The sequence below is a fragment of the Scyliorhinus torazame genome, chromosome 2, assembly GCF_047496885.1.
Source record: "Scyliorhinus torazame isolate Kashiwa2021f chromosome 2, sScyTor2.1, whole genome shotgun sequence".
NCBI lineage: Eukaryota > Metazoa > Chordata > Chondrichthyes > Carcharhiniformes > Scyliorhinidae > Scyliorhinus > Scyliorhinus torazame.
Genome location: NC_092708.1, coordinates 87,630,637 through 87,649,395, shown reverse-complemented (window position 1 = coordinate 87,649,395; position 18,759 = coordinate 87,630,637). Strand labels below are relative to the sequence as shown.

Here is an 18,759-nt window from a genome sequence, read left to right as displayed (position 1 = left end):
TGGCGCTGCCCAAACTCTGTGGGTACTACTGTGCCACCAATGTGACGATGGTGCGTAGGTGGGTGATGGAGGGGGAGGGGCTGCATGGAAGAGGCTGGAGACGGCGTCCTGTGTGGTTACGAGTCTGGGGGCGCTGGCAACGGGGCCGCTGCCGCTCCCTCCAAGGAGGTGTACCACGAGCCCAGTAGTGGCGGCTGCCCTCAAAATCTGGGGGCAGTGGAGGCGGCACAGGGGGGAAGTTGGGGCCTCGGGGCAGCCACCGGTTCGACCTAGGGAGGACAGATGGAGGGTTTTTGGGGTGGCACAGGGCAGGGATACGAAGGTTGGGAGACCTGTTTGTGGACGGGAAGTTCGCGAGCCTGGGTGAGTTAGAGGAGAAGTATGGGCTCCCCCCGGGGAACACCTTCAGGTACTTACAGGTAAGGGCATTTGCCAGGCGGCAGGTGGTGGAATTCCCGCGGCTGCTGCCATGCACAGTACAGGACAGGGTGCTCTCGGGGGGGTGGGCGGGAGTGGGGAAGATCTCGGAAACTTACCAGGTGATGCAGGAGGAGGAGGAGGCCTCGGTGGTGGAGGTGAAAGGTAAGTGGGAGGAGGAGTTGGGAGAGGAGATCGAGGAAGGGACGTGGGCAGATGCCCCAGGGAGGGTGAACTCTTCACCTTCGTGCGCGAGGCTCAGCCTCATACAGTTTAAGGTGCTGCACAGGGCACACATGACTGGGACAAGGATGAGCCGGTTTTTTGGGGGTGAGGACAGGTGTGTTAGGTGCTCAAGGAGCCCAGCAAACCACACCCATATGTTCTGGGCATGCCCAGCGCTGTTGGAATTTTGGAAGGGCGTAGCGAGGACGGTGTCGAGGGTGATAGGATCCAGGGTCAAACCGGGTTGGGGGCTCGCAATATTTGGGGTGGCAGAGGAGCCGGGAGTGAGGAGGCGAAAGAGGCCGGTATTCTGGCCTTTGCGTCCCTGGTAGCCCGGCGGAGGATTCTTCTTCAGTGGAAGGACTCGAGGCCCCAAAGCGTGGAATCCTGCATCAACGATATGGCGGGGTTTATTAAGTTGGAGAGGGTGAAATTCGCCTTGAGAGGGTCGGTACAAGGGTTCTTCAGTCGGTTGCAAACGTTCTTGGACTTCCTGGCAGAACGGTAGACATTGGTCAATGGCAGCAGCAACTTGGCGGTGGGGGGGTGGGGGGGGGGGGGGGGGGGGTTACTTTATTTATGTTTATTGACACTGGGGGATCTGAGGGGGTGTATATATTTGCTATGTTGGCTTTGTGTTAAGTTGGGGTGTTAATTTATTATTTATGTACTGGAGGAGGGGAAATGGAGGGTTGTTTTTTGACTGTGTTTTGCATTTAACCCTGTTGGGTTCCTTTTTCATTTTGTTATTGATATTCTGTGAAAACCTTAATAAAAATTATTTTTTAAAAAAGGAAAGCAAATTGACCTTTAGTGCAAGGAGATTGGAATACAAGAATGATAACTTTGGTGAGACCACACCTGAGCATTGTGCGCAGGTTTGGTCTTCTTATTTAAGGGAAGATATTGTTTGGAGAAGTACCTTTGTGCAGTATGACAGCTGTAAGAGAGCCAGCAGTTGTCAAAAACAGTGGAGAATAATTAAAACTTCAGTCTGTGACTTTGTACAGGACATTTAGGGTGACACGGTGGCACTACGGTTAGCATTGCTGCCTCACAGCACCAGGGAATGGGTTCAATTCCGACCTTGGGTGACTGTGTGGAGTTTGTACGTTCTTCCCATGATCTGCGTGGGTTTCCCCCGGGTGCTCCAGTTTCCTCCCATAGTCCAAATATGTACACACATGACTGTGTGGCAAAATTTGGCTCCAACTCCATTACAAGTTTGCTGATGACACGACAATAGTGGGTCGGGTCTCGAACAACGATGAGTTGGAGTACAGGAGGGAGATAGAGATCCTAGTGGCGTGGTGTAATGACAACAATTTGCCTCAACATCAGCAAAACTAAGGAGCTCGTCATTGACTTCAGGAAGCGAAGTATCGTACACACCCCTGACTGCATCAATGGTGCAAAGGTGGAGGTGGTTGACAGCTTCAAATTCCAGGTGTGCACATCTCCAACAATCTGCCTTGGTCTACCCATGTTGATACTATGACCAAGAAAGCACAACAACACCGAGACTTCCTCAGGAAACTAAGGACATTCGGCACGTCCACATTGATTCTAACCAATTTTTACCCAGATGCACCATAGGAAGCATCCTATCTGGCTGTATGACAGCCTGGTATGGCAATTGCTTGGCCCAAGTCTGGAAGCAACTACAGAGAGCTGTGAACACAGACCAGTCCATCATGCAAAGCTGCCTCCCATCCATTGACTCTGTCTACACCTCCTGCTGCCTTGGGAAAGCAAGGAAGCGTAATCAAAGATCCCTCCCACCTGGGTTATTCTCACTTCCAATCTCTTCCATCAGGCAGGAGATACAAAAGTCTGAGACTAACAGGTTCAAAAACAGCTTCTTCCCCGCTGTTACCAGACTCCTGAATGACTCTCTTATGGACTGAACTGATCTCTTCACACGTCTTTTCTACTGTGTAGCACTACACTCCGTATGCTTCACCCGATGCCTATGTCTATGTATTTACATTGTGTATTTATGCATGTCCTATGTTTTTCATGTATGGAACAATCTGTCCGGACTGTACACAGAACAATACTTTTCACTATACCTCGGTACATGTGACAATAAATCAAATCAATGAATCAAAGGTTAGGTGCATTGGCCATGCTAAATTGCCGCTTAATTTTAGATTTAAGACCCTATTTTCAGAATGAACTATATCACTTTCACACTTAATGTAAAATTCTGTCATATTATGGTTATTATTTCCTAAAGACTCTTTTACAGCAAGGTTACTAATTAGTCTTTTCTCATTATCAGCCATGATTGAATGGTGGAGCAGACTTGATGGGCCGAGTGGCCTAATTCTGCTCCTATGTCTTATGGTCTTACTTGATACTAAATTTAAACCCAATCCCTCGTTGGCTTTTCAATGTACTACTCCTGAAGCCCAGTACACACTCCGTAATTCATCCTCCACAGTGTTAGTGCTGATTAGGTTTACGCAGTCTATATGTAAACTGAAGTCATCCATTATTACTGTCTTTCCACTGTTTCATAAAGCTCCAATTTCCTGATTTATACTGTGCTCAACAGAACCACTATAGTGTTGTGGCGTGTAAACACTTCCCACCACTGTCCTCGGCCCCTTGCTGTTAACTCCACCCAAACTGATTCTACATCTTGATCCTTCTATCTAAGATCTTCTTTCACTTATATACTGTTCACACCCCCTATTAAAACAATACTACACTACATCCTTTACCTTTTTGTCTATCCTTCCTAAATGATGATTATCCTTGAATATTCAATTCTCAGTCTTGGACATCTTGCCACCACATCTCTATGATGGCAATAAATCATGCCCGTTTACCTGTATTTGCACCTTCAAATCATCTACGTTATTGCGAATGATCTTAGCGCATTCAGATAGAGTGCCCTTAACTTTGCCTTTTTAACATTATTCCACACTCTGATCTGAACCTGAGGCCTGCCTTCACCTCATCTGATTTCTAATTTTGCTTGCTACTTTAGTTCCTGTTACCAGTTTTGCTTTCCTCTAACCTGAGCTCCCTCTCAGGTTCCCTTACACCTGCCAATCTAGTTGAAACTCTCCTCACAAGCACGAGAAAATCTCCCTGCAAGGATGTCAATCCTAGTCCTGTTAAGGTGCGACCCATCCATTTTTACAGGTCCCACCTGCCCCAGAACCGATGCCAAAGACTCAAAGGTCTGGTGACATCGATTCACCAGCCACGTGTTCAATCACTCAATCCTCCTATTCCTTTGCTCACTAGCATGTGGCACAGGGAATTATCCTGATATTACTACTTTTGAGGTCCTTCCTTTTAAATTTTATAACTCCCTAAAGTTTGCTTTCAGGATATCTACCAATATGGATGACAAGGTCTGGCTGGTCATCCTCTCCCAGAAGAATGTTCTGTAGCTGCTCTGTGACATCCTTGACCCTGGCAGCAGGAAGGCACCATACCAACCTGGAGTCATGTCTAAGGCTGCAGAAATGCCTGTCTGTTCCCCTGACTAATGAATCCCCTATCAGTTTGCTCTTCCACTCTTCATTCTCCCCTTATGTGCAGCTGAGCCACACACAGTGCCAGTTGCTGTACTTCTCTGTGGAGCCATCACCCTCACCAGAGTCCAAAATTGAAAACCGGTTAGTGAATGAGATCGACTCAGCAGGCTTCTGCACTACTTGTCTGGTTCTCTTAGATGAGTCAGCTCTGCTCTGAACCAGATTTACCCAGCTACCTACTTCACTAAATACGGTATGAACTAAATGAAGCCAGGTTATATGATAGAACAATTCTCACGACAAGAGGACAAACTAACCTGACAGCCCAATGTAATGAGATGAAAGAAGAATTGCAGTTCCAAATAGTAGACACCAGGAAAAATCCACTCGACTCGGCTGAAACAAGTTAAAAGCTTGGGACTGGTAACCATCCATGTACCAGGCAGAAGAGGTTTACAGTGTTTCACATGGTACGAAGGGTGGGATTTTCCGGCATTTCACGGCTCTCCAAATTTTCCTGTCCCACCCACGACGATACCTGTCGGAGCCAGGAAAAGAACGGCCAAAGCTTCTGAGCATATTCTAACATAACAACTGTGTTTTCATAATTCTGCGATGTCTTCCTTGTGAACCTCTTCTTGAAGCAGATGAGAGGATGTGACCAACTGGACATCTTCTGAGAGTTCCAGCGGGGTTCGGAGAATCCCGCCCAAGATAGAGGAGCTTGAAAAGATGGGAGTAATGGATAAAGTGACAAGTCCGACAGGCTGGATCAGCAGCATGGGATCAGTGAAAAAAAACCGGAAAGCTGGGTGTGTGCAGAGATCCAAAGGATTTCAATAAAGTTTTGTAGAGCTCTCACTACCCCCTGTCAACCATTGAAGAAATTTGCAGCAACTTGCCATGGCAAAGTTCTTTACCACCCTAGGCGCAAAGGATGGATACTGACAAGTGAAGTTGGATAAAAGTAGCAGTTTTCTGACTGTGTTCTGGATGTCATTTGGAAAGTACAGATTGTTGTGCATACCGTATGGTATGCCATGTGACATGCCGGAAGAGTATTAATGCAGACAGCATGAGATAGTCAATGATCTTCCAAGAGCGGAAGTGATCGTAGGTGATCTGCTAGTTTAGGTATGTAGAGATATGATTAAAGAAGGCATAGCTGACCAGAATCAGAATCCAGTGAGACTGTTCGAGAGAGCTCATGTGATTATCCTGAAACTGAATAAGAAAAAAACTGAAGCTGCAGAAGATTGAAGCCAAGTGCATAGGTGATGTACTGACAGCAAAAGGAGTTTGCTCCAATCCTGATAAGGTACGAGCTGTAGCACCCTACAGATGCGAAGGCGGAGCAACAATTTGTTGGATCTGTGAACTACCTAGCAAGGTTCATAGAATCATAGAATTTACAGTGCAGAAGGAGGCCATTCGGCCCATCGGGTCTGCACTGGCCCCTGGAAAGAGCACCCTACTTAAGCTCGCACCTCCACGATATCCCTGTAAGCCAGTAACCCCACCTAACCTTTTGGATACAAAGGGGCAATCCACCTAACCTGCACATCTTTGGACTGTGGAAGGAAACCTGAGCACCCGGAGGAAACCCACACACACACGGGGTGAAAGTGCAAACTCCACACAGACAGTGACCCAAGCCGGAATTGAACCTGGGTCCCTGGAGCTGTGAGGCAATGGTGCTAAACAATGTGCCACCGTGCTGTCCAAAAAAAAAATAAAGACACTGCATAAACCCACCTTTGGCCAAGCTTTTTGTCACCAGCCTTCATCTCTCCTTAGCGGGATCTGTGTCAAAATTAGTTCTGATAATGTTCTTGTGAAGAGCCTTGAAACGGTTTACAATACTAAAAGGTGCTGTATAAATACAAATTGTGTATCTAACAAGTGACATGCAACTCAACTAAGAGAAACCCCAGTCACCAGTTTCTTTGACCTTCAATGGCATTACAATGACCATATCCTCCACTTTCAAGATCTGGGAGGGGGACAGGGAAGGTGGGGGATGCTGGCCACCATTGACCAGAAGCAGAATTAGACCAGCCATAATAACTTCTATCAGTGAGGACGACAAAAGGAGCAATGTAATGGGAACCTTCAAGTTAATCGTTAAGTCACCACTGGACATGGTTTGCCATGTCACTACATATTTTGGAATTCATTGCCTGCTTCCATTGTGAAAGCATCACCACATCACCACAAAGATCGTCAACACCAAGTTCTCCGAGCAATTAAAGATGGGCAATAAATTAGCCCTTGCCATTGTAGCCCACATTCTGAATATTAAGGGGAAACAGTAAAGATTTGGGCTTCAACCAACAGCCTAGCTTCGTGAACAGTTTCTGTAAGAAGACAGATGTTGCTTGGGAACTGAGCCTCGTGTCTTACTGGTCTCTGCATCACTGAGTGGGCACAACCCCGGCCTCATGGATAACCCCAATAATGGTAAACCAGTTACTGGAGAACATCTAAGATGCCATAAATTTGTCAATTAAGAAAGAGAAGATCAAATATTTTCTTTTAAGGGTATATCGACCTTGATTACATAAAGCAACCAATGTGTACAATAATTCCAATCTTAAACCATAATTTACAAAGGAATTCTTCTCAATAAAAATTAATGGTTCAATGCCTCTGGTGCTTACGTTAAATGCTGGAATACCCTCCTCCCTTTCACTACTGTAATTAAATCCCCAAAACTATCACTTCCCAGGATTAAAATGACTAAACTGGCATCTGACAAATTTAGTAGATGAAGTTGACACAGTTTAAGGCATTCAAATAAAGAACTGTACATTTTAGAAGGCTTGGGTACATCAAACAGAATGGAAATTCTCCATTCAGCAGTAAGGTATTTGTTAATATTACTAACGAGAATGGTGGAGTCTGCAGCATTGACACAATCAATAGCCGAGAGTGCAATGCCAAGAATCCTGGATTTTTTAAAAACATAATTTCTTGAGAAAAACATTACCTTCATTTTGTATAAAACCCTATCCAAAATTGAATGTATGCACCAAAGGTAGCTGAACCAAGAATGCGCCTTGAATTTAGCTTTGACTACATCCAAATTCTTGGTTTTGTGCAAAGGTTCCACCATACAGTACATTATCAATATTGTTACTATTATCCACCTGATCAGCGATGACAGGAAAGTTACCATCACAAAAAGAATATATATATATATATTTATACATATATAAACATATTACATAATAAAATTTGCTCCTATGGTGAGTCTCATGTACTTATTGTGAATCTTTCCAATTCCTGTGTGAAAGTACAACAACAAAGAACAAAGAAATGTACAGCACAGGAACAGGCCCTTCAGCCCTCCAAGCCCGTGCCGACCATGCTGCCCGACTAAACTACAATCTTCTACACTTCCTGGGTCCCTATCCCTCTATTCCCATCCTATTCATGTATTTGTCAAGATGCCCCTTAAATGTCACTATCGTCCCTGCTTCCACCACCTCCTCCGGTAGCAAGTTCCAGGCACCCACTACCCTCTGCGTAAAAAACTTGCCTCGTACATCTACTCTAAACCTTGCCCCTCTCACCTTAAACCTATGCCCCCTAGTAATTGACCCCTCTACCCCGGGGAAAAGCCAACATTTTGAGGATAACTGCAGCATCCCAGCTGGTGATTTTTATAGATTTTTGCTGCAGCAATTGCTAACATTTGAACTTAATTGGTCCAAAATGTGTTCAAACTGACTACACCTAGGAAATTATACCACAGGAATTGAAGCAATTTTGTCAAGGGTGCCATTATTTCCATCATTCATGCATCAACAAATGCTGACTGGGTAAAACCATCATATAAACATAGTTATAACAGAAGCTACAAAGAAGTTACATGCAAAAGTTATTACTACAAGATTAGAAAGTGTACAACAGATCTGATCAAACAAGTTGCTAACTTACAAACAGCAATAACAATTTTATTCCAATTTGATAGATGGAAAAGGCTGCTGTGGACAACAGAAAATAAACTGAGATAATCTAATAAACCTCTGTTTAAAACCGGGTGAGAGGGTGTCATTCCACCAAGGTGGCCGCGAGGTGATGCAAAACTGTGACATTTACCTCGGCATCATTTTTAACCTGTAAAATTATTAATTCCTGATTATGTGGAGTTTGGACATTTGCTAATGCACAAAACTATGCTACAAATTATTTTTAAACCATTAAGTTTTTCTAAAATCTCTTTGAACATTAATTTGGCACAAGCAACTTAGATTCACTTTTACTATTTTTTTAAATTGCTTCACTAAAACATCATATTGAAAAAGCATCAGAAGGATCATTTTGTGTCTTTTAAACAAGTTTGAATCTCTTGGGTCAACTTGGCCGAAGTGAGAACGTGCCAAGAACTACGTTTTGGATCACCTTGACCGCATTCAAAGCCAAGGACAACCTCGGTGTACAATAATTTTTTTAAATTACCAACAACTACAGAACATACATGGGAATTAAGAGGAGTAGGAGTAGGACACTCAGTCCCACGGGCATGCTCTGCCATTTCTGCCAACCCCGATAACCTTTTGCCCCCTGGTTTATTAACAATCTATCGAGCTCTGCCTTAAAAACATTCAAAACTCTGTTTCCACTGCCCTTTGAGAAAAAGAGTTCCAAAGGCTCACGACCCTCAGAGAAAAAAAGGGTCTGTCTTCAATGAACAACCCCTTGGGCGAAATTCTCCGGAAACGACGCGATGTCCGCCGACTGGCGCCCAAAACGGCGCAAATCAGACGGGCATCGCGCCGCCCCAAAGGTGCGGAATGCTCCGCATCTTTGGGGGCCGAGCCCCAACATTGAGGGGCTAGGCCGGCGCCGGACGAATTTCCGCCCCGCCAGCTGGCGGAAAAGGCCTTTGGTGCCCCGCCAGCTGGCGCGGAAATGACATCTCCGGACGGCGCATGCACGGGAGCGTCAGTGGCCGCTGACAGCATTCCCGCGCATGCGCAGTGGAGGGAGTCTCTTCCGCCTCCGCCATGGTGGAGACCGTGGCGGAGGCGGAAGGTAAAGAGTGCCCCCACGGCACAGGCCCGCCCGCGGATCGGCGGCATGGGCGGAGGCGGCACGGGCGGGCCAGGCCACCGTGGGGGCACCCCCGGGGCCAGATCGCCCCGCGCCCACCCCAGGACCCCGGAGCCCGCCCGTGCCGCCTTGTCCCGCCGGCAAGGTAGGTGGTTTAATTTACGCCGGCAGGACAGGCATTTTAGTGGCGGGACTTCGGCCCATCCGGGCCGGAGAATCGAGCGGGGGGGCCCGCCAACCGGCGCGGCGCGATTCCCGCCCCCGCCGAATATCCGGTGCCGGAGACTTCGGCAACCGGCGGGGGTGGGATTCACGCCAACCCCCCGCGATTCTCCGACCCGGCGGGAGGTCGGAGAATTTTGCCCCTTATTTTTGAACAGTGATTCCTAGTTCCAGATTCTCCCACAAGATGAAACATCCTTTCCACATCGACCCTGTCAAGACCCCTCAGGGTCCAAAGATTCTGATCATGCTGTCTCGTAGCTTTCTTAATTCTAGTGGATACAAGCCTCACCTGAATTCTAGTGGATACAAGCTTCGCCTTGTCATAAGGCAAGCCACTCATGGTATTAGTCTAGTAATCTCTGAATTGCTTCTGAAGCTTTTATGTAAGTATCCCCATCTTAAAACTTGCTTTCCCTGTGTAATCCCCTTTAGGTTCCATTATGCTGGCTGCTACAATTCTGCAGACTACTTTTAAACTGAAATAACCCCATCAACTGTGCTGTTTGGACTGGTCCAAGGAATCCCTTCGTTGGTTACACTATTTGGCATGGTCCAGTGATGTCACATTTTGATGAACTTGGTTAGCAGCCAACTAACCTTTTTGGAATCCCGAGACTTGTGTGGCTTTCGGCTTTGATTGAGAAAGAGTTTCAGAAGTTCTGGAAGAAGGAGGGCAGACCCCCTTTTGAATTGACATCTGCTTAGTCCAGGAGAGAGCAGAGACACATGTTTTGACACTATCATCTAATGCCTGATGATTGAAGCTCACGATAGCCAGCCTGTGAATGTTCTAACTTCTAGGTGAGGAATTGTGTAAGGTACAGCTCTGATATATCTCCTGAGATCTCTAAAGGCCTTGAAGAAAATACTTTTTTCTTTCTCTCTACACCACAAACAGCTAAAACCTGCCAGAAGAACAGAACAGCGGCCGAGAGATGGAGTGGATAGAAAATCCTCTTTTAAATTCTCAGGCCGAAAATTCAAAGTTTATCTCAACGAGCCTGAAAGCCAATCTGGTGGAAGTCAGTCAAGTGAAAATAACTCCCCAGGGGAAATTCTACAGCCTGTGGGTTCTAAGTGAAGACACAAACCAGATGGTCTGATCCAAACAGTGCGTTTCACCACTTTGCGCCCCGGAAGATAGCTGATAACAAAGACTACAACCTCAGCAGCGAATATACTATGTCAGCAGCGAAGATACTCATCTCACGTCCCTTTTAATGCCCATTATTTTGATCCTTCCTTTCCTCACTGTGTGTCTGTCTTGTGCATATATGGTTGGAGGGTGGGATGGTAAAAGGGGGAGTAATTAGATTAGCAGACCGTTGTTCTATTATCACCAGTACATGTTTATCTCTTTTCTTGTTATAAATAAACAGTTATTAAGTTTTACTTACAAATCTGGTGCCTGTAAGCCATTGGAGAAGTCCAAGTTTCAAATATCTCAGAAAATATATGCGAATTACTGAAAATACTATGATGGTAATGATAAAGTCACCCTACAGTGTGATGTTGGCAAGACATTACTTGGAGCAGTCCTCATGCATTTGTATCTAGAGTGTTAACGCAAAATGAACAACACTATGCACAGATTGAGAAATTGGCTACTGTTTTTGTTTGTGAGCGTTTCAGTCAGTACCTCTTTGGAGAGACAAACTGATTTCAGAGTCTAACCACAAACCAATTCAAAGCATCTTTCTCCAACCATTTCTACCTGCTCCAAATTGTCTGCAAAGGATGTTACTTCATTTGCAAAGATAATCATTTGATCGTGAAGAAGAAGCACGGTAAGAAGATGTACATGCTGTCAGTAGCTGAACTTTGAATGAATGTGATGATGCTAGTACAGAGTGTGAAACCGTCCAGACTTAAAAAGAAGCAACAGCACGACATACTCTGGAAATCATAAACCCAGTAGAGACATTCAGCAGGATTCTCGGACACACCCGCTGGGTCGGAGAATCTCCGGGGGACGGCGCAAATCCCGCCCCACCGCCAGCTGCTGTATTCTCCGGCGCCGGTTTTCGGGCGGGGGCAGGATTCTCCGGGCCCTGATGGGCCAAGCGGCCGTCCTGCCAGCGTGAGTTATACATGGTCCCACATGGTCCCCGGAAAGGAGAATCCCACCCATTAAGTCTGACAGACAAGCGTCTTGTGCAAAACAAGCAAATGACACAACAACATGCAACAGTGCTGCAGGAAGTGGTGATGAAAGTACGGCTGGACACCATCAAGGATACACCTATTATAAGAATATTGTGCATGTTGGGATGAACTAATTTCCCAAAACGGTATCTTGTATAGAGGAACTAGAATCATCACCCCTATAGTTTTTAAGGTCTTATTTTGTGGGTCATCGTTTGTAAGGGCTATATTCTGTAACAACGAGGAGCAGGGCAATCTGGCCCCAGGGTAATTGTTATTATTTAATATTAAGTATCTTCTCGAAGATTTTAATTAATTTAAAGGGCAGGAGGACTCAAAGTGGTGGTGTGCTTATCCTGCTCTATGTGGGAAGCTGGAAACATATTCATTTGCCCGGGGCCAGTATATGTGCAGGAAGTCCTTCCAGCTGCAGCCCCTGGTAGCTCAGATTCCACAGATGGAACGGTGGCTGGGGACACTGAATGAAATGAAATGAATAAAAATCACTTATTTCATAGAATTTACAGTGCAGAAGGAGGCCATTTGGCCCATCGAGTCTGCACCGGCTCTTGGAAAGAGCACCCCATCCAAGGTCAACACCTCCACCCTATCCCCGTAACCCCACCCAACACTAAGGGCAATTTTGGACACTAAGGGCAATTTAGCATGGCCAATCCACCTAACCTGCACATCTTTGGACTGTGGGAGGAAACCGGAGCACCCGGAGGAAACCCATGCACACACAGGGAGGATGTGCAGACTCCACACAGACAGTGACCCAAGCCGGAATCGAACCTGGGACCCTGGAGCTGTGAAGCAATTGTGCTATCCACAATGCTACCATGCTGCCCACAAAGTATTGTCACAAGTAGGCTTCAATGAAGTTACTGTGAAAAGCCCCTAGTCGCCACATTCCGGCGCCTGTTCGGGGAGGCTGGTACGGGAATTGAACCGTGCTGCTGGCCTGCCTTGGTCTGCTTTAAAAGCCAGCGATTTAGCCCAGTGTGCTAAACCAGCCCCTCGTGGAGCATCCGTGAGGCAGAGAGTATCATGGATAGCACAAGAATGGTCACATCACAGTCTAAGAGTCTCCAGGCAGCAAGGGAATAGGTGACTACTAGGCAGAGCAAGAGGACTAGGAGATAGCGCAGGGACTCCTGTGGGTATTCCCTTGCAAGTCAGATATACCACTTTGGATACTGTACGAAGTCTTACAACACCAGGTTAAAGTTTTTTTTTGTAGAAACTTAATGTCAGTGTCTATATGCGCGATCTTCCTGGAGATCCTCTCCACTTTGAGCCGGCAGCTTGCGGTGTCGATGGTAGCCATGATGTGGAGATGCCGGCGTTGGACTGGGGTGAGCACAGTACGAAGTCTTACAACACCAGGTTAAAGTTTTTTTTTGTAGAAACTTAATGTCAGTGTCTATATGCGCGATCTTCCTGGAGATCCTTTCCACTTTGAGCCGGCAGTTTGCGGTGTCGGTGTTGTAAGACTTCGTACTGTGCTCACCCCAGTCCAACGCCGGCATCTCCACACTTTGGATACTGTTGAGGGAATTGGCCTCTCAGGGAGAGACAGCAGCCAAATTTGTTGCACCACTGTTGGCTCTGCTACATAGGGGAGAAGTACAAAGAGCGGGAAGACAATAGTTATAGGGAATTCAATAGATAAGTGTTTCTCTGGCCATAAACGAGACGCCAGAATGGCACATTGACTCCCTGGTGCTAGGATCAAGGATTGCATTGGAGTGGATTTGATTAATTGTCATATGTACTGAGCTACAGTGAAAAGGATGTCTCAGAACGGTTTCGGGCCATGAACAGCCAGTGGTCATGGTACACATTTGTACAAATGACAAAAGGCAAAAAAAAGGGTTGAGGACTTAAAAGCAGAGTATAGAAAGTTAGGAAGTTACTTGCAAAATAGATGTCAAAGGTAATGATCTTAGGATTACTACCAGTGCCACATGCTAATCAGAGTAGAAATAGCATGATTTATTGGATGAATACTGCATCTGAATCTGAGCCTGCCTTCCATTTGGCGGTTAAATTATTGCTTAGAAAATCAATTTAATACATTTCATTAATTCCCTTTCGCAAAATGCACCATGCTGGAAATATTGTGCTTTTTGAAAATAAAAATGACGAAATATATTGTTTTATCAATTTAATAGTAAGTCTGTTTTCAATGGCTAGAGATGTGAATAATTAATATTGCTTCAAGCTAGGAACGATGTGTGAGGAATTGCTCAAAGCAATGAATCAAATTTGCCTTTTTATTGTGAAGCAGGTCATTACTGCAACCCAGTGGAAAAGAACTATCACTGACACATTTAAGCTATTTAAATCAGTAAATATTATTGAACTAATAATATCCTGGAGATACTCTTGCACATACAGTTGTAATTACCAGAGTAAGCCTCTGAGTTAAAATGCTATTTCTTCTGCTACTATATCTTTAAATTTCTTACAGCAGAGTACATTGACTGTTCTTGACTGATGTTCCTTTTATTTCATGAGGTAGTGTAACCATATGAATTTTAAAAAGCTAGCTGAGTGCCAGTTTCTAATGAACACTCTGTACTTGCTAGGCCTATGGTGGGTCATTCGTATCTTGCAAAGGTTATGACGGTGTTGTAGGAGGCAAAGTCACCCCTTATTGTAAATCTAAGCAGGACTGATTCATAGAGTCATAGAGGTTTACAGAATGGATCAGTTCAAACTGGAGCATTTTCCTCTCATCACTCCTTTTTTCCATGGTCGGTTGATGTTTTTCTTTTGTCCCTCCAGGTTTCATCCTGCCGACTTGTAGAATGAGTTTTGTTGTGTCAAGTACACAACCGTAAGAGCCGGGTATGCCTCATGGAAATCTGACAGTCGAGGTCAGGACTGATGAGCTGAAAGTGGTCGGAAATGAGAATTTAGTTTGGCATTTTCCAAAGCCATCAGAAATGTCTGACAAATCTAGAGGACATTTAAAAATATCTGTAAAATCTTCATGAAACCCTACATGCTTTCCTTTGCAATCTACATTGTTTACCCTGGTGCTTTGTGACAATAGTACTTTAAAAACCATTTAGACCGTTTTTTGCACACTGTTGATCCCTGACATACAAAAATTTCCAACCTTATCCTCCGTAAATATTGGTGGTGCAATTTATCAAGCCTATATTTTCTTTACATTCCTCACCCACCCCAATTAAATTTCCCATCATAATTATGAAGGCTGCCCAATATTTAAAGCATATTTTATTGTGAATTAATAGTTTGATATTCTTTTCTTTTGTGCCTCTACTTTTAATTAGATTTTTCTTGACTTCATCATTTTCCTGGTCCTTTTGCTTGAAGGATTTTCTGTATTATTACATAGTACCAACTTGTTCCTTACATATTTAATCGTACTGCAACTTAACCATTTTAGTTCGATTGCACTTCCAGTTGTTCTGATGTTACTAGGATGTTTGAGTGCTTAGCGTCACTGCTGCTGAGTTAAAGGTGACACAAAAATTTACCCTCCAAGTTTGTTTTCATTGTTACACTGATAACAACATGGTAGCAGTTTATTCAAATGTGATTTTCAATGTTACCAAATTCAAACAGATCTGTTTATTGGCATTGATCTAATAGGTCATCTAATTCCATCCATGTAGATCGGATGCTGTCACTTTAATTAGCCTCAGTTACAAGAACAATTACACAGGAATATATAAAGGATGCTGCCCACCTTTACATACGTGTTGCATTCCGTAGCGATCAATAATGAAGGCAGAGGCTCTAATTTTCTTTCCATCACAGGACTGACCAGAATCTCTCCCGGTCATACTGTACATCATTGGTGTGTGTTGAAAGGATTATAAGTTGATACTCAACGGAGTTGGTCATGCGCACGCCTTCCTTAGCCGTCAAGTCCTGGAGTGGAACTTGAACCCAGACACTACCAAGACACCACAAAATCTTCCTCTTGTGAAGTATGGTAGAACCTTATTCTACTTCCATAATATAATTGGATCTCAAAGTATCTCAGTACACAATTCTATTAATGAAATGAAAATGAAAATCACTTATTGTCACAAGTAGGCTTCAAATTAAGTTACTGTGAAAAGCCCCTAGTCGCCACATTCCGGCACCTGTTCGGGGAGGCTGTTATGGGATTTGAACCATGCTGCTGGCCTGCCTTGGTCTGCTTTCAAAGCCAGCAATTTAGCCCAGTGCTAAACAGCCCCATATTACCAGACATATTACTTGCAGACGTAGTTAGATTTGTGCTCCTGGTAAGATTGTGATTTGATTGCAAAATAGGTCATAAGTGGAGAAACAAACATTAGCTGCTGCTGTGAAATAATGACACTTGTCTTAATTGTCTGCTTTGAAAAAAGTTAAATAGCTTGACATTTAATTGCAAGCAGTACTTGTTAGAAATGATTATAGCTAGGAAGGAGAAACCACGTTGTGTTGTCCAAGGGAGACTTACTGATTAGCATCAGCTTCAATCTGCTTTTCATTTTGGGATAATGCATTCCATAATGGAACAATTGTACTTCCTTGGGTAAAGTTAAGGTTGCCCTTCAGAGTTTACAATACCCAACATATCAGCAAATTATACTTCAGGGTCACTCAGAATATTAAAAGAGCTGATGTTTATGGAGGGTGTTAGTGGAAAGCCTGTCAGCAGAGCATTGGAATAGTCGAATCTGGAGGTAACAAAGGCACAAATAAGGGTTTAAAATATAACTTATTCAAGAAAAGAAATTGAAATTTTAAAATAATTTCCCATTTTTACTTAAACATTTGTAATGTTCACCAGGAAAATGGGTTATGATTGAGGCAGATACAGAATGGTTTCTGAAAGTCCCATTGTACCAGAACTTCAAACAAAAGTGGAAAATCTTCAATTCCCCCTTTGGCTCCCAGCATGACTTTTAACTATTTTTCATTACTCCATAAACAATGTATGCACATCACCACCATTTTGCTTTGGTTGGATCTAAGAGTGCGATTTAACGGGTAAAAAACAGAGTTCCGCTTTGGGCACGTATAGCAGAATTTCTTGGCACCTGCAGCGTCGAGAACGACCAGCTATCAAATGCTGTTTTTATTAGCCTCTGTGGGGAATGCCCCACCGAGGCTGCACTTACCTCATTTCTTGCACTGAGCTCAGCTCATCAGTACAGGAAGAGATCGGGGCGCCATTTTTAAAGACCACTCGGTCTCTTGACGTCCCTTGGCATCCTCACAGCGGCTTCCAGACCCCCACCCCACTGCCTCAGCTTGCGTCTTAGGGAGTCCTCAGGCCCCCCTCACCCCACCTTTTAAGGGAAGGCCACTCCCTGGCCAGATCCCTGGCATGGGCAGCCATCACCCGGGCACCTTGGCACCATGGCATCCTGACAGTGCCACTGCCAGCCTGGCAGTGCCATCCGGGCACCCTGGCAGTGCCAAGCACTGACGTGTGCCAGACTGTGCAATATCACAAGGAAAAGATTTGAAAATTTAATTCTGTTCTGGACAGGCCCCGTAACAAACTTTAGGGGCCATTGATTGGAGGTGGTCACTTTCCCTTTATAACTGTGCTGGAGGCATTGGGATTCTGGCACAAGCTCCAATACTGTGTTTTCAAAGCTTGCGCACTGGGTCCCAACTGCATCGCCCTTTGTGCAGTGAGTTTAGTCGTGGCCAAGGCTACTGGTGTTGTTGCTATGATCATGACTACTCCTATGAGGTAATTGAATCTCTTGCATCACTGTTTCCATGCCTCCTGGCATCGATCTCCATAGCTATCTGCTCTCATTGCCTTCTCTGTGTGTATCTGGATTCCTTCCTCACGCTCCATGGATCCATTACACCTCTCCGCCTTTCTATCTAGTTCATCGAGACCTTCACTGCAGTGTCCAAGAGCTTTGTTGTGTCATCCTTCAATGTTTCCCTTGTCAGTATCACTTCCTGCATGACTGCCAGCACCTGCTCCAGCCATAAATACCTTGAAGAGGTGCAGGCTAGCTTTAAGCTGTGCAAGCTAGCATTAAGTAATACGCGCCACTTTTGATACTGGCCCTCTGCTGATGTGTCCAACCAGTCAACAATGTTGTTCATGCTGGCTGGGCATTGAAATCATTGAAAAGAGCACACAGCATTAAGACTAATTTAGTTCCCTACATCTTGCCACTGCTAGCTGCTAACATCGCATTGCCAAATTAAGCTTTCTGTCACTGTATCATATGACAGGCAAAGATTTATTCCTGAACAAATTTATATAGGAAAAGGACTGTAATAGCACGAGAAAAAAAGATGTTTTAATCATTATCGTATACGTCTTATTTTGATGTTTATATTACTGTATGTATTAGACAGGCTGAAGCTACTATGAGTACTTCATCTGTGAGTCAAAGATGTAGCACATTTCTTAAGTGAGTGCAACAAGATTCCAGGGTCAATTCAACTTATGTGCACCCAGAACACAGATCAATGATCTACCATCACAAAGACTACGGTGTCCTGTTCAGTATTGCTCAACAATTAATAAAAGCAAACTTGTTACTCTTGACATGTATTTGCACAAACCTATGCCTGTTTCCATCTTAATACTGGACTCTTTTTCAGATGTGTTTTGTAGCATATCTTGACCGTCATAACTATTTCATATTCTCCTAATGTTACTGGTATTGATTTTGTCAGTCTCTGATATAATTTACAATGAGTAACTGCTTTCTTATGATTGTTGTATATTTTCTTCCTCTGCAGGTGGAGGTTTACATTTTACCTTTACGTATTTTCCTATGGTGTAAGGTTTCTGAAGAAGGTAAGGCTTACCATGTTGAAATATGTTGGGATATCTTTTATTCAATTCACTAATTTTAATGACACAAGTTGATGCAAGCATAACAAAGAGAACACTGCTTTATGCTCATATCTGTTTCCCGTTTAAAATCCGTGAAGGAATGGAGTATTTACGATATGTGAATAATGTTGAGAAATGAGCCTGAAGATGAGGTTAGGTGGATTGTCCATGGTCAATGCATGGGGTTACGGGGATAGGGCGGAGGAGTGGGCCCAGGTGGTGTGCTCTTTCGGAGGGTCGGTGCTGACTCGATGGGCCGAATGGCCTCCTTCTGCACTGTAGGGATTCTATGAATGCCTCTTTTTCATTGTGTCCAACATACTGCTGGTCTTGAGAAAGTTAATAGACTTCAAG

General features: G+C 44.4%; 1 protein-coding gene across 2 annotated transcripts in view; it reads left to right on the top strand.

Moving 5' to 3' along the window:
- Positions 1–18,759, top strand: part of cers6 (ceramide synthase 6) — a 512,798-nt gene that overhangs the window by 224,004 nt on the left and 270,035 nt on the right. For both annotated transcript variants that reach the window (XM_072473656.1, XM_072473649.1), the window contains exon 4: positions 18,309–18,366. In XM_072473656.1, coding sequence (XP_072329757.1) covers positions 18,309–18,366 — 58 coding nt within the window. The remainder of the gene's footprint in view (positions 1–18,308; positions 18,367–18,759) is intronic.